The 12195-nt window shown below is 44.4% G+C and overlaps 1 protein-coding gene across 1 annotated transcript in view; it reads left to right on the forward strand.

Moving 5' to 3' along the window:
- Positions 1–12195, forward strand: part of LOC119843189 (WD repeat-containing protein on Y chromosome-like) — a 54206-nt gene that overhangs the window by 22763 nt on the left and 19248 nt on the right. The window contains exons 14-16 of the mRNA XM_038372202.2: positions 967–1106; positions 4669–4814; positions 8321–8538. Coding sequence (XP_038228130.1) covers positions 967–1106; positions 4669–4814; positions 8321–8538 — 504 coding nt within the window. The remainder of the gene's footprint in view (positions 1–966; positions 1107–4668; positions 4815–8320; positions 8539–12195) is intronic.

Genomic DNA, 12195 nt, shown 5'->3' on the forward strand with positions numbered 1-12195 from the left:
GCAATTTGCTGCAGATATAGACTGGCACTGTGCTGAGATGAGCTGGACCCAGCCTCAACAGGGATGGCAGAATCTGACCCTTAACAAACACCCGGGGCCTTCCTCTCCACGCAGTTTCAGCAGCATGACTTCATTTTCCATCCCTGGCTCAGTGTAAAAATCTACCGATGGGCCAGGTCCGAGGCTCCCTGACATCAATGGGAAGACGTGTGTCTGCTTCAATGGGCTTTGGATCAGGCCCGGTGTTTCCAGTGGTTTGGGTTAAGGAAATATTACTGGGCTGATAGGGACACCGAGGAGAATTGCACCCTTTGCAAAGGTTTTGAACAGGAGCCAAATGCAATTCTTCCCCTGGTTTAGGAATATCAGCCACGTGATATGAAACGCCCAACCACGAGCCACCAGCTGTGGAGACATTCCCCATCCCTTTGCCACTGAACAAAAAATTGCCAACTTCTATGAAATATATACTCACTAGGCCTCAATCCTGCCATGAGCTCCACATGGGCAGGCCCCTGAGATGGTACAGAGTCTCGCTGACTTCAGTCAGGATCTTCATGGGCACAGCAGTTCACCCACATGCCACTTCTTGCTCCCACCACTCTGATGCCTGGAGCTCAAGTTTTGAAGTCAATGCAGAGGTTTGTTGGATGTCTAACAGCCAATACATACAGACAGTTATTTATTTGGGGGTTCTCCTGTAGAAATTGGCATGAATAGTTAAATAAAAACAATTAAATGTGTGTGGGGTTTCTTAATTTATGTCTGTGTGAAGAAAGCAATCACAGGAAAATGTGATTAGTATTCCCAAATGCAACCGCATTTATAGTTCTGGGCTTTTCCCCTCCTTTCCAATGGGAATAACCAGCCCTTTTTTAAAAAGTTGGGTGTTTTGACCTGCCAGGTGGACTTTAAAGAAAACAAAGGGTTGGGGATGGTCTGAACATCTACTTCACTGAATTTTAGGTCACATCCTCCAGTGGATAAACTACTCTTTCTCCAGCATCGATCCCTGGATGGTGTTTCAAAAGACGGTGCAATCCTTGTGAGCTCTGATGCCGGGAACCTTCGCTGGTGGAGCATCCTTGCAGAACAACGGGAATTGGGTAAGACTTACCTGTGAAAGTCATCATAACTTCAGCTAGATGTTTGGATCCTGGTGGCCTGTGGAGAAATCTTGGCTTGCTGAAGTCAGTGGGAGTTTTGCTATTAACTTCAATGGAGAGCAGGTGTTAAGAGCTCGTTGCTGCCTATCTAGAGACCTGAAGGTGTGTATGTCTCCTCCAGGCCTCTTGGTCCGTGGGCCAACAAGCCATGAGGATGTGGCAGAAACGGCTTGGTTTGGTGCTAGAGAAACAAGGGAGACGCCTCCATCTAACCTGAAGTAATTAATCCTGGATTGTACACTATTACTTTTCCTTCCCATCCTCTCCATGTCTCATGCCCAACCCATGTTAGAGAAGGGAACGTGTCTTCTGGCTAGCTGTTCTTCTCCTGCAACCCACAGTCAGGAGTACGGAGTCTTCTAGCTAGCTGGCTTCTTCCGCAGCCTGTACTCTGTAAAGGGGCTTCTGGAGCGCAGGGGTCTCTTCCTGCAGGCGAATTCATCCCCTAGTGTGTGGAGCCCTGATGTTCTCTCTGAAATGCTTTGGTTGATCACCTATCCCGCCTATTCCTAAAGCTGATGCTAATTGTAACTGAGGGCTTATCTACACTCACAGCCCTGAAGCAGCGCAGCTCCGCCGCTGTAGTGCTTAGTGAAGACGCTGCCTAAGCCGATGGGAAGAGCTCCTCCCCTTGGCGTAGGTACTCCACCTCCCCGAGAGGCAGTCAACGAGAGAAGCCTTCCTGTCAACAGAGCACTGTCCACACCGGGAGTTCGGTCGGTATAACTGCGTTGCTCAGAGGTATCATTTTTCCACAACTTGGAGCAACGTAGTTGTACCGACATAAGTTTGTCGTGTAGACCAGGGCTAAGGCCATGTCTACACTAGAGACCTTACAGCGGCACAGCTGTCCCAATGCAGCTGTGCCGCAGTAAGACCTCCCATGTAGCCGCTCTGTGCCCAGGGGAGAGCTCTCTCCCCACCGACGTAGCGCTGTCCACGCCAGCGCTTCTGTCGGTCTCAGTTGTGTCACTCAGGGGTGTGTTTTTTCACACCCCTGAGTGATATAAGTTATACCGACAAAAGTGCTAGTGTAGACAAGGCCTTAGTGTTAAAGGCCTTGCAGGTGGCATCTGACTGAAATCTGAATTGTAATTAAGCTGATCCATGTTCATTGGTGTGTTCGGATCTTTAACTGATCTGTTGTTCCAGAAATTTTCTCTCAGAAGGATTCTGGCAACATATGCTATAACCATAGTCCTACTGAGAGGCATAAGAAGTTATTGGACCAAATCACAATCCCTTTGGAATTAAAAGCACAACATCCATCAACTACATTGGAATGAGGATTTGGCCCAAAGAGCCAAACTCTTCCCTGGTCTATCAGCAGGAATGTATCTGATGCTTATTTATTCTCTCTCCTTCCTATTGTGCCAATATTCCAGTTATTGGAACTTCAGATACTGGCACTAAGAACAATTGGAAAATGTATGTTATTTATAAAACCAAAATGCTAGCTAAAAAGAAAAGCTTCCAAACGGGACATGAGAAAAGCTTTAAAAACAAGATATCCAAACCCTTTCTCTTGGGAAATGTATTTTCCCAGTGATTGGGGTTGGGCTGGGTTTTGTTTTGTTTTTTTCAGTGAGCCACTTTAGTATCCCTGTGGGTGGGGTGGGGGGGACGGACTACAAAAACGAAAACCAAAGAGCAAGCCTTAAACTAACTCCAGGGAACGTACAACAAATTACCATGCAAAAAGACACAGCAGTGCTATTCAGTGCACAGCCACCCTCACTAAACAGATCATTTTAGCCAAGTATAAAAGGGAGCACAGAGTTCATGGGTGGGAAATGGCAATCCGGGCAGCTGCAATTGTACATGGTGAGCTGTTACCGAAAATGAAACCCTCTGCAGCTGAGGAATTTCCATCTGTGCTGACTACCAGTAACAGTGAGTCAAACAGACACGCAGAGGGAAAAATCCTGGCCCCATTGAAGTCAATGGCTAAAAGCCCATTAATTTCAGTAGGGTCAGGGTTTTGCGCAGAGACACTAAGGATGCGTCTACATAGCTTCGGGGAGGTGTGATTCCTAGGGCAGGTAGACATACACGTGCTAGCTTTGCTCAGTCTAGCACCTAACAATAGCACAGTTGCAGAGGCTAGTTGCCCAAGTACAGTCCTGCCCAACCTCCTGGGTCCATCCTCAGGCTAAGCCCCGCCCCTGCAGTGTGATCTTGAGGCACTATCTGAAGCCGAGCTGGTGCATGTTACGTCCACCTGCAGTCGGAATCGCACCTCCCACTGCTGGGTGGACACACCCATCAGGCCAATATTTTCTAAAGTAGCCCTTGATTTTGGGCTTACAAGAGACGCCTTACAAGATGCTGAGCTCCCGTTTCATGAAAAATGGTGAGATTTCAGAATTTGACTTTGTTCCACATCAGAACAAAACTGAGAGATTTCAAAATTTCCCACACAAAAAAGAGAGAGAGAGAGAATATCCCCAGAATAGCCAACAGCCCAGTGGTTCAGACGCACACCTGGATCTCCTATACCCCAGGCACATGTCCCAACCACACTAGAGAGTCCATCTGTCTATAGATAACTCCTGCTAGAGCTGTTACATAAGAACAGCCATACTGGGTCAGACCAAAGGTCCATCCAGCCCAGTATCCTGTCTGCCGACAGTGGCCAGTGCCAGGTGCCCCAGATGGAGTGAACCTAACAGGTAATGATCAAGTGATCTCTCTCCTGCCATCCATCTCCAACCTCTGACAAACAGAGGCTAGGGACATCATTCCTTACCCATCCTGGCTAATAGCCATTAATGGACTTAACCTCCATGAATTTATCTAGTTCTCTTTTGTTCCGCTTTGTATAAATAACTAAATATTCATTGGGACAAAGAGAGAGAGAATCTATAGCCCAGTGATTTGGATGCTCACCTGGCATGTTGGAGACCCCGATTCAAGTCCCTGCTCCAAAATCATGTGTCTCACATCCCAGGTGAGTATCCTACCACTAGGCATATTGGCCATTCTGGAGTGGGTCCCATGCTCTCTGCCAAAGTCCAACATGAATAACTGTCCAAAAAAACTCCAGGCAAAACTGAAGGCAATATTCCTCTCTTGAAGGGGAAACAACAACAAGAACTCTTACCCAGTGTTGTTAGCACAGAGTGGCGGCCAGATTCCAACCCAGAGGTGGCTGCATTTCAATAGTGGATGACTAATTTTATATATGCAAGCACATTGGTATTCTTCTGGCGACAGTTGTTATATAGATATAAGGTATTAAATATAGCATCTGTTTATTATAACAGGTGTGACACAGTGTGAGGAGACCTGTGCTCCAATGTGGCTCTAATGGTGCACAAGAGAGGCCTTTTCCTGTGTTAGTAATAGGAGCAGTGTGATAGGAGCAGTTAGAAGAGGAACAAAGAATTTTCATCCTCTTTTCAGTGAAGTGCTGCTGATGAGCTACCTAATGAAGCCACTGTCCACAGTGTCAGTGTAATAGGCTTTTGAAAGTGTTACCCTTCATCCTCTCTTGTTTCAGGTTTTTACTATGCCCCAGCTACAGAGGATGTGGCTGTGACTGGATTGTCCACCAATCAAATGAACAGTGTTCTTGTATCTGGAGACACATGTGGATTCATCCAGGTTTGGGACATTTCAGATTATGGGCTGTCCCCTAGAACTCAGGTAAATCTTGACGCTTCAGTCTCGGTATATGGAAATGGCCTTGGCATGTAGGAACAAAGCAGTTCACTGGGTTACCATGTTCATGTGTGGTGTTATTTATTTCCTAATTATCCCTAGGGAGTTCATGTCCACGGTGCTTCACTTGTCAAGGGCATTGCTCGCTTCTTTGAGCAAGACCACGTCAGGCATCTTTTTAATGTCTCTGGCAGGCATTAGGCAAACTTGAATAGGTACTTCCAGAGTCTCTATTATCCATCTTAGGGCTTCCCTGCCACCCTTTATTCCTGGAGCTGTCATTCTCTCCTGGTGAGCCAAAGGTCCTCCAAACATCTCTTCAAAACTAGCAATGGGCCTGAAATCACTGAATCCAAACCCCAGTGCCCTATACTGGGGCAGAATCCATAGATGCTGGAATGAGGGATGCTGGGGGTGCTACTGCACCCCCCAGCTTGAAGTGGCTTCCATTATATACAGGGTTTACAGTTTGGTTCAATGGCTCTCAGCACCCTCATTATACAAATTGTTCCAGCCCGCCCCCAGCAGAATCCAGATCCAAATTTTATGATTTGGTTCAACCTCTATTTTCACATTTTCTGCCCAGGTCATTCAGTGATAACTCAACAAGCATTGTTTAGGTTTTTATGAACTGGCAAGCACACACACACGGGTGTGGGTGTACACACCGTTAGATGGGATCAGAACTTCCTAGCTGTTTGTCATAGGAACTGCACTGCTCACAGTTTGCAGAGATTCACCTGTACATCAGCTGGCAAAGACCTGAACTTTTAATTCCAGGAAAACAGATATTCTGTTGCCACTAGCACAGATGCCATGAAGTTCTGAGTACCCTTGGTGTGCAGCAGAATGACAAATGTTTTTGGTGCTCGTGGATTGTTACAATATATTTGCTAAAATATCCGCATCCCTAGAAGTTGAGCTGTCTGTTTGATTTAGGTTATCAGATCCTTCAGGCAGGGAACACTTTTTCCTCTGGTTTTGCACAGCCTCATCATCCCAACAAGACATTGTCAATTCACAATAAATAATAATAATTAAGTAAAGAGCCTGCCCATGACTAGATGTGATTCACTGAATTACCAGCGGATCCCTTTGTGTTTAAGATCCCTCAGGTCTAACACATGCACACTTGCAAGCACACACATGCCTAGCCCATCCAGCTATTACCACCATTTCGGGTGGCTAAGCCCCTCCCACAGGTCAGGACACAGACATTTTTGTGCATGGTGCCTGAATAAGAGAAGCCTGGCAGCGAGTTGGTGACTTCACAGAGGTCTGGAAGAAAAGTTCCAGAAGTTTCAGTGACAACCAATAGTAGCTACAGTAGCTTGAGAATTATCCATGGGTTTGGAATCACTAGACCAGACTCTGAAGTGAAGTAAGCTGTTGCCAGGAGCTTCATGGGAAGGGTTTAGTTATAGTTACCACCCTGTCATTTATCAGTCCTATTGCTCCTTCTGCTCAGCGAGCCTCTGGACCACCTAGCCATCACCCAGAAAGCCTGGTAAGAACTATTGCTTCAGCACTGTTCTCAACCCACAGGACTTCGTTAGCGGTGAAAGTCATTCACAATTTACCAAGGATGGTGATGAATTCTCCATTACTGACCTTTCTTAAATCAAGATTAGGTGTTTTTCCTTTGAGATCTGCTCTAGGAATTACTGTGCGAAAGTTCTCTAGCCTGCATTAGACTGGAGGTCAGACTAGATGATCACAATGGTTCCTTCTGGCCTTGGACTCTATGAATCTACTAAAACATTTCACCAGGTGGTTAATGTTCCCAAGCCAGAATGTTCTCAGCATGTTCTAACCCTTCATCACCCATGAATAATGTAAAGAACACATTACTATTCTAGCCCTCACATTTCGAGGCCCCAGGGTTTTGTGATTGCTGTTCTGACCCAATTAGCTTGTCAGTCCTACTGACTATTGATACAGAACTGCAGATTAGAGGCCTCTCTATATGTATGAATGTATATATGTGAGATCAGGACAGCTCCACTGGCCAAAGGGGTTGGTGGGGAAAGCTCAATATGTCTATGCCATATGGCTCCCATTACCAGTGAACCATTTTACAGAGGGGGAACTGAGACACAGAGAGACTTGCCCAGGCTCTCACAGGAAGACATTGTTGAAGCAGGGAATTGGTCCTGAGTTTCCCAAGCTAATGCTCTAACCACTGGTCCATTCTTCCTGAACAGGAACTCCTGGGGTTTCCCTGAACTTCTAGTTTGTAAGCATGAAATTTGGCCATGGTAGTTGTAGCGTCACCATCTTAAATATGGCCTTCAGGCATCCCCCCCAAATATGTCTGCTACATTCACTTACATCTCTGGCAGGAAAGCAAAGATTGTTGATTTCCTTGAATGGACTCCATGATTAAAAAAAAATCTTTATGAAGAAAACTGGAGAGACAAAAGCCCATGTTGCCTGCAAAAAAAATAAGATTAGTTCAGCTCAGCCTCTAATGTGCTCCTATCTTGCTGACTCAGCTAATAACATGAGCTGAGCACCGGGATTGCTTCCCTTACAAATCTCCAATGCTGGGGCTTATAGACTCAGCACATGCAGACAGCAAGTGATACAATTATTAAACCTGCTAAGTAAACAAGTTACTTAGAGCGATAAGCATCTTACTAACACCACAGCTGGAGTATTCCACGGAGCCAGTCACATAGTGTTATTAACAATGATTTATACAGTACATACAATACATACAGTGTACTAAGTGTTTTACAGAACAAATAAGATTCCATTCCTGATCCCATACATGAAGTCAATTAATAGCAGAGAGAAGAAAGGTGGGAAGGGCGGTTGAAGGGCAGTTACCATGCTGAGTTCATAGTTACTTTAGGTTCACTGTGTACATGTCCCAATGGTGCTACTGTCCAAGCGTTCACTTTTTAACTTCACCCTTATCTCCCTCACACATCCTAATTAAGCCCAAGGTAGTCTCGCCTGAGTAAGGACAAGATTGGGCTCATTATTCTCCATTTTTAAAGGTAATGAGGATCTTCATTCTGGAAGCAGGGACTGGTCACTGCTTTGGAAATTCATATTAGCTGCTGGGAGCATTCAGTTTTTCCTGTCTTCCTTTTCTAATTAAATGATGAGATTGGGTGTGAAATGTTTCATTAATCCATGCCAAGTATATCGGACACAAGGTCAAAGGCTGAATCTCTTCAGGATAATTAGTCAGGAATTAATACAGGATGGTTTTTGCGCTGATGGTTTTAGGATGATAAAATACAGAAAAAAAACTGTTATATAACTCCTCCCCCTTTATCTAAGGTAGGTCAGACCCAACGAAATGCATCACTCACATGAATAACCCCACTTCTTACCTGAAGCCTTATTGACCTGGATCAATCCCACGGCCTAGGTTCCATTCATGTGACGTGGATTCTGCTTTCTCTGTTGGGATTTTTTTAAAGTTATGATTAGTGGCCAGCTATCTGAATCTCTTTCTCCTGTGTCCATTGTCCCAGGGCTCTCTGGAAAAGCCTCCCTTACTGTGTAGCTGGAGAGCCCATAACAGCATTGTGGTGAGTGTTGAGCACTTCATGTTAGGTTCAGATTCATTCATCCTGAGCGGCTCCTCGGACAGAAGCGCCAGACTGTGGACCCCAGATGGGAAATTTGTGGGAACCTTTGGGCAGGAAAAGAGATGGGACTTGAAAAATCCATCAACGTTCGCCCACCCCAAGTAAGTTTCCAGCCCAAGATGGATCACTTCTAAGGCTATTACTGTGAGGAATTTCTGAGAACATGTTATCCCTCCTCTATCCCCAGTGCATCTCATTGTCATGACCAACACTTACCTAGCAAGAAATTCAAATAGATACTGACCTGGACAGTCTGAAGGGCAAGGTTGGCCCTGGGATTTGTGGAGCCTGTACTAAGTCATATGTACGGGGAACTCGGTTAGCCTTGGCTAACCTGCACAATACCAGTTGTGGAAGGGGCTGATTTGTCAGCTCGTTTGGTCTGGCTGGGGTGCTTCCCATTAAGGGATTGGAGGCAAGTTTGGGCAGTTAGGGGGATGAAGGTGCAGGTTGCAAAGAGACTCTTTGCTTCTATTCCATATAAATTCTTATGTAAACTCATCACCATGGGTGCCTTGGGTGACACTAGGTCTCATACTCTTTGGCTCCAGATGGTCCTTCCCATCTCTTTTGATCTTCTCCTCAGCACCCTACCTGTATCACAGATGCGAAATTATAAAGTTCTCTCCTCCCTTCTTCATCACTGTTGACCTGTAACTACTGGCCTGGTGCAAGATTAAATTATATATATCATGCTAAGGCATATTAAAATGCTTTAATTTTAATGTTAAGGCTATTCAAGCTGTGATAGGGAGTCTGTATAACAGCTAAAGTAGACTTGGCAAATGTGGGCTAGTTTTGATATTAGAGAGACAAGGTGGATAAAGCAATATCTTTTATTGGACCAATTTCAGTGGGTGAAAGAGACAAGCTTCCAAGCTACACTCAGCTCTTCCTCAGGTCTGGGGAAGGGACTCAGAGTGTCACAGCTGAATACAAGGTGGAACAGATTGTTTAGCATAAGTGGTTAATACACAATCTAAAGGACCGTTCAAGGTGACATGGCCCATTAATACCCCTGCAGTCATACGACCAAAAAGAGTGTCAGAATAAGCCATAAATCCAGCGTCATTATTGCAACCGTGATTTTTAGCGTCTAGCAAAGATTGAATTTCAGCTCCCCAGCTCATCTTTTGAAGGCATTGTGCAGGTTTCCTTTGAGGACAAAGACTGAGGTCAGAGGGGGATTGCTCATTCTGGGGAAAGCGTTGGCCTATGGGTGACAGGATGTTTTTCTTTTATTATGTTTCTGTGTGAATTCATTCGAGAGCATTGTGAGTGTCTGGGTTCACTCACATAGTGGTTACTGGGGCATTTGTGCACTGGGTGAGTACACCACATATTGTGATAGGCACATGTAGGACCCAGGAATCCGGAAAGGTGTGTTGTGGGAAGGTGTTGATCATTGTAACAGTGGAGCTATGGCTGCTGGTTTTGCATCTGTTGTTCTGGCAGGGTCTGGTGCCCCTTTGTGTTGGTGGGTCCTGGTCTGCAGGGAACTTGCTTCTGATGATGAGCTTGGTGAGGTTGGGGGATTGTTTGAAGGCCAGAAGAAAAGGTTCAGGAAATATTTCTTTCAGGATGGGGTCCCTATTGAATTTGTAATTCGTAATTGTTTAATGATACCCAGTATGGGTTTCAGTGTGGGGTGGGAGGTGACAATTAGGGGTGTGCAGTTGGAAGGCAGTTAACAATAGTTTTGTTAATTAGCCTACGTATCAAAAGGTGTTAGCATGCCTGCCTAACTAAAATTCTAGGATTTAGCCACAGCACATCCTGTGGGGTGTGGGAGAGCTATGAAAAGATTAATACAGAAAATCTCCTACTTAAAGAAGCTGGTAAATGAGAGGATGCTCTGCAGATGTGATGACCTGCTGAGGAGAGCTTTAATAGGGTAGGTGAGAAAATCCTCTTTCATCAGCTTGATCCCACAGTGTCAGTTAAACTCATCTGAGTTAATCTTACTCTTCCCCCTCTCTCCAATCATGAGCTTGACATAAAAACCTTGAGATTATTAAAATGATACATTTGGGGTTCTTTCACTTTTTGTACCGGCACCTTTAAAGGTTCATATTTTCAACCTTTTCTCCTCAACCACAAGGACTAGAAACATACTGTTTTTTAATGAAAGCTGAGATTATTATGTAATCATATGACTCCAGGAGCTGGTGCTTTATGGGGAAACAAAGAAAAATCATGAAATCAATCATGAGCATTGGCAACACTTGTCCCCCTGAAAGCAGCCTCCCCTGACACCCTTTACTCTTCTCCTGCTGATGCTCAAGAGCAGTCTACACAAAGGGTTCTGGGGGAGGGGGGGGGGACAAAAATTTCCCACTGTTGCTCACATCAGTGCCATTCCAGTCGCGTTAACAACAGTGGAAGCACTGGCAAGGTCATATTTTTAACAAGTCTGCTCTCAGAGCAAGTCAAAATGACACTGCACTCAAAACACCAGTGGCTGTGAGAGCCATGTACACAGTAAGGCTCTCTACAAGAAAGGAGCTGCAGCTGTGTTAGCTGCAGAAGGAAATGTTTGCCAAAGAAGCTCAGCACAGACACAGCCAAGGGCTGCATGCTGGCTGAAAGGCACCTGAGTCCAGGATGGGAAAAAAGCCATCATTGTAAAGCTTTACCAATTTGTGCCTTGATTTAAAAATCTCTCTGGAATCACCATACTCCCATACCGAGTGACCTCAGTAATTCTTGTTTCAACTACATATCCCCTGCCAGCCTTGCCCAAGAAACTATGGCCCCTGACAGCATTTCTGTCGCTGATTCCTGGAATAATCTGCATTCAGAGTCTTCTCCAAAGGCGAAGCAGTTGCTCTATAAATCTAGTCCTTGTACAGGGTACATTCAGTAAACTAGCAACCGGGAGGAACGTACAAGGAAGTAGTAAAAGTAAATCTTTTTTGAAAATTTTGCATGTGTAAGCAACAGACCAGACATACCTTTCAAACGTGCTCCTAACTAAAGTCGCTGAAGATTTGTCAACTGATTACACTGAGCTAGAACCAGAGGCAAAGAAAATAAACACTGTTAATTTGAAGCAGACGGGAGCTCTGAAAAGGTTATCAATGCTTTGTAAATGACTCAATTCCAGCTTTTCTTAATAGCCAAAGCTATAAACAGTATTTTGTAAAGTGCCAGATTTTTCAATCTCCCTCCAGTCCACAAAAACAACAGAGGACTCAGATCAACAATGTTCACCAAAAGTCAGGCCTATTATACTAAGTTCTTCAAGTTTTTTTCCACAAATCCTATTGTTTCACCCAGAAAAAAAAGCATTGTGTTCACCAAGGAAAAGTCAGATAGGAAAAATTATACCAAAGAAGCTTTGGACAAACCTACCCTGTGAAGAGGTTGGGATTAATTCTTTCATAGCCAAACAAAATTAACTTCCACTCACAGCAAAAGAGTAAATAAAGATCTGTGTCTAACTGTTATCAAGAATGCCTAATTATTCTACAGATATTATAATTTTTGGAAGACAATCATCTCTCTGCTATTATCGATAAACATCCATGACCTTCCAGATGACTAATCAAATATTAATGAACCCGAGAGGAAAACTAGCTATATTAAGGTTTTAACAAGGAAGCATTAGTTGAACAAAAAGAGTTAACTGGAAATTTAAAGTCCTTTTTCCTCCATTTGAAAGGATTAATGGGTAAAGAGAATATCAAATGGGATGCACTTGTTAGATAAGTCAGTATGTACTTTGGGACCAGGAAAAAAGAAATCTTAATGTTTTT

Source organism: Dermochelys coriacea, chromosome 14 (genome assembly GCF_009764565.3).
Source record: "Dermochelys coriacea isolate rDerCor1 chromosome 14, rDerCor1.pri.v4, whole genome shotgun sequence".
NCBI classification, from domain to species: domain Eukaryota; kingdom Metazoa; phylum Chordata; order Testudines; family Dermochelyidae; genus Dermochelys; species Dermochelys coriacea.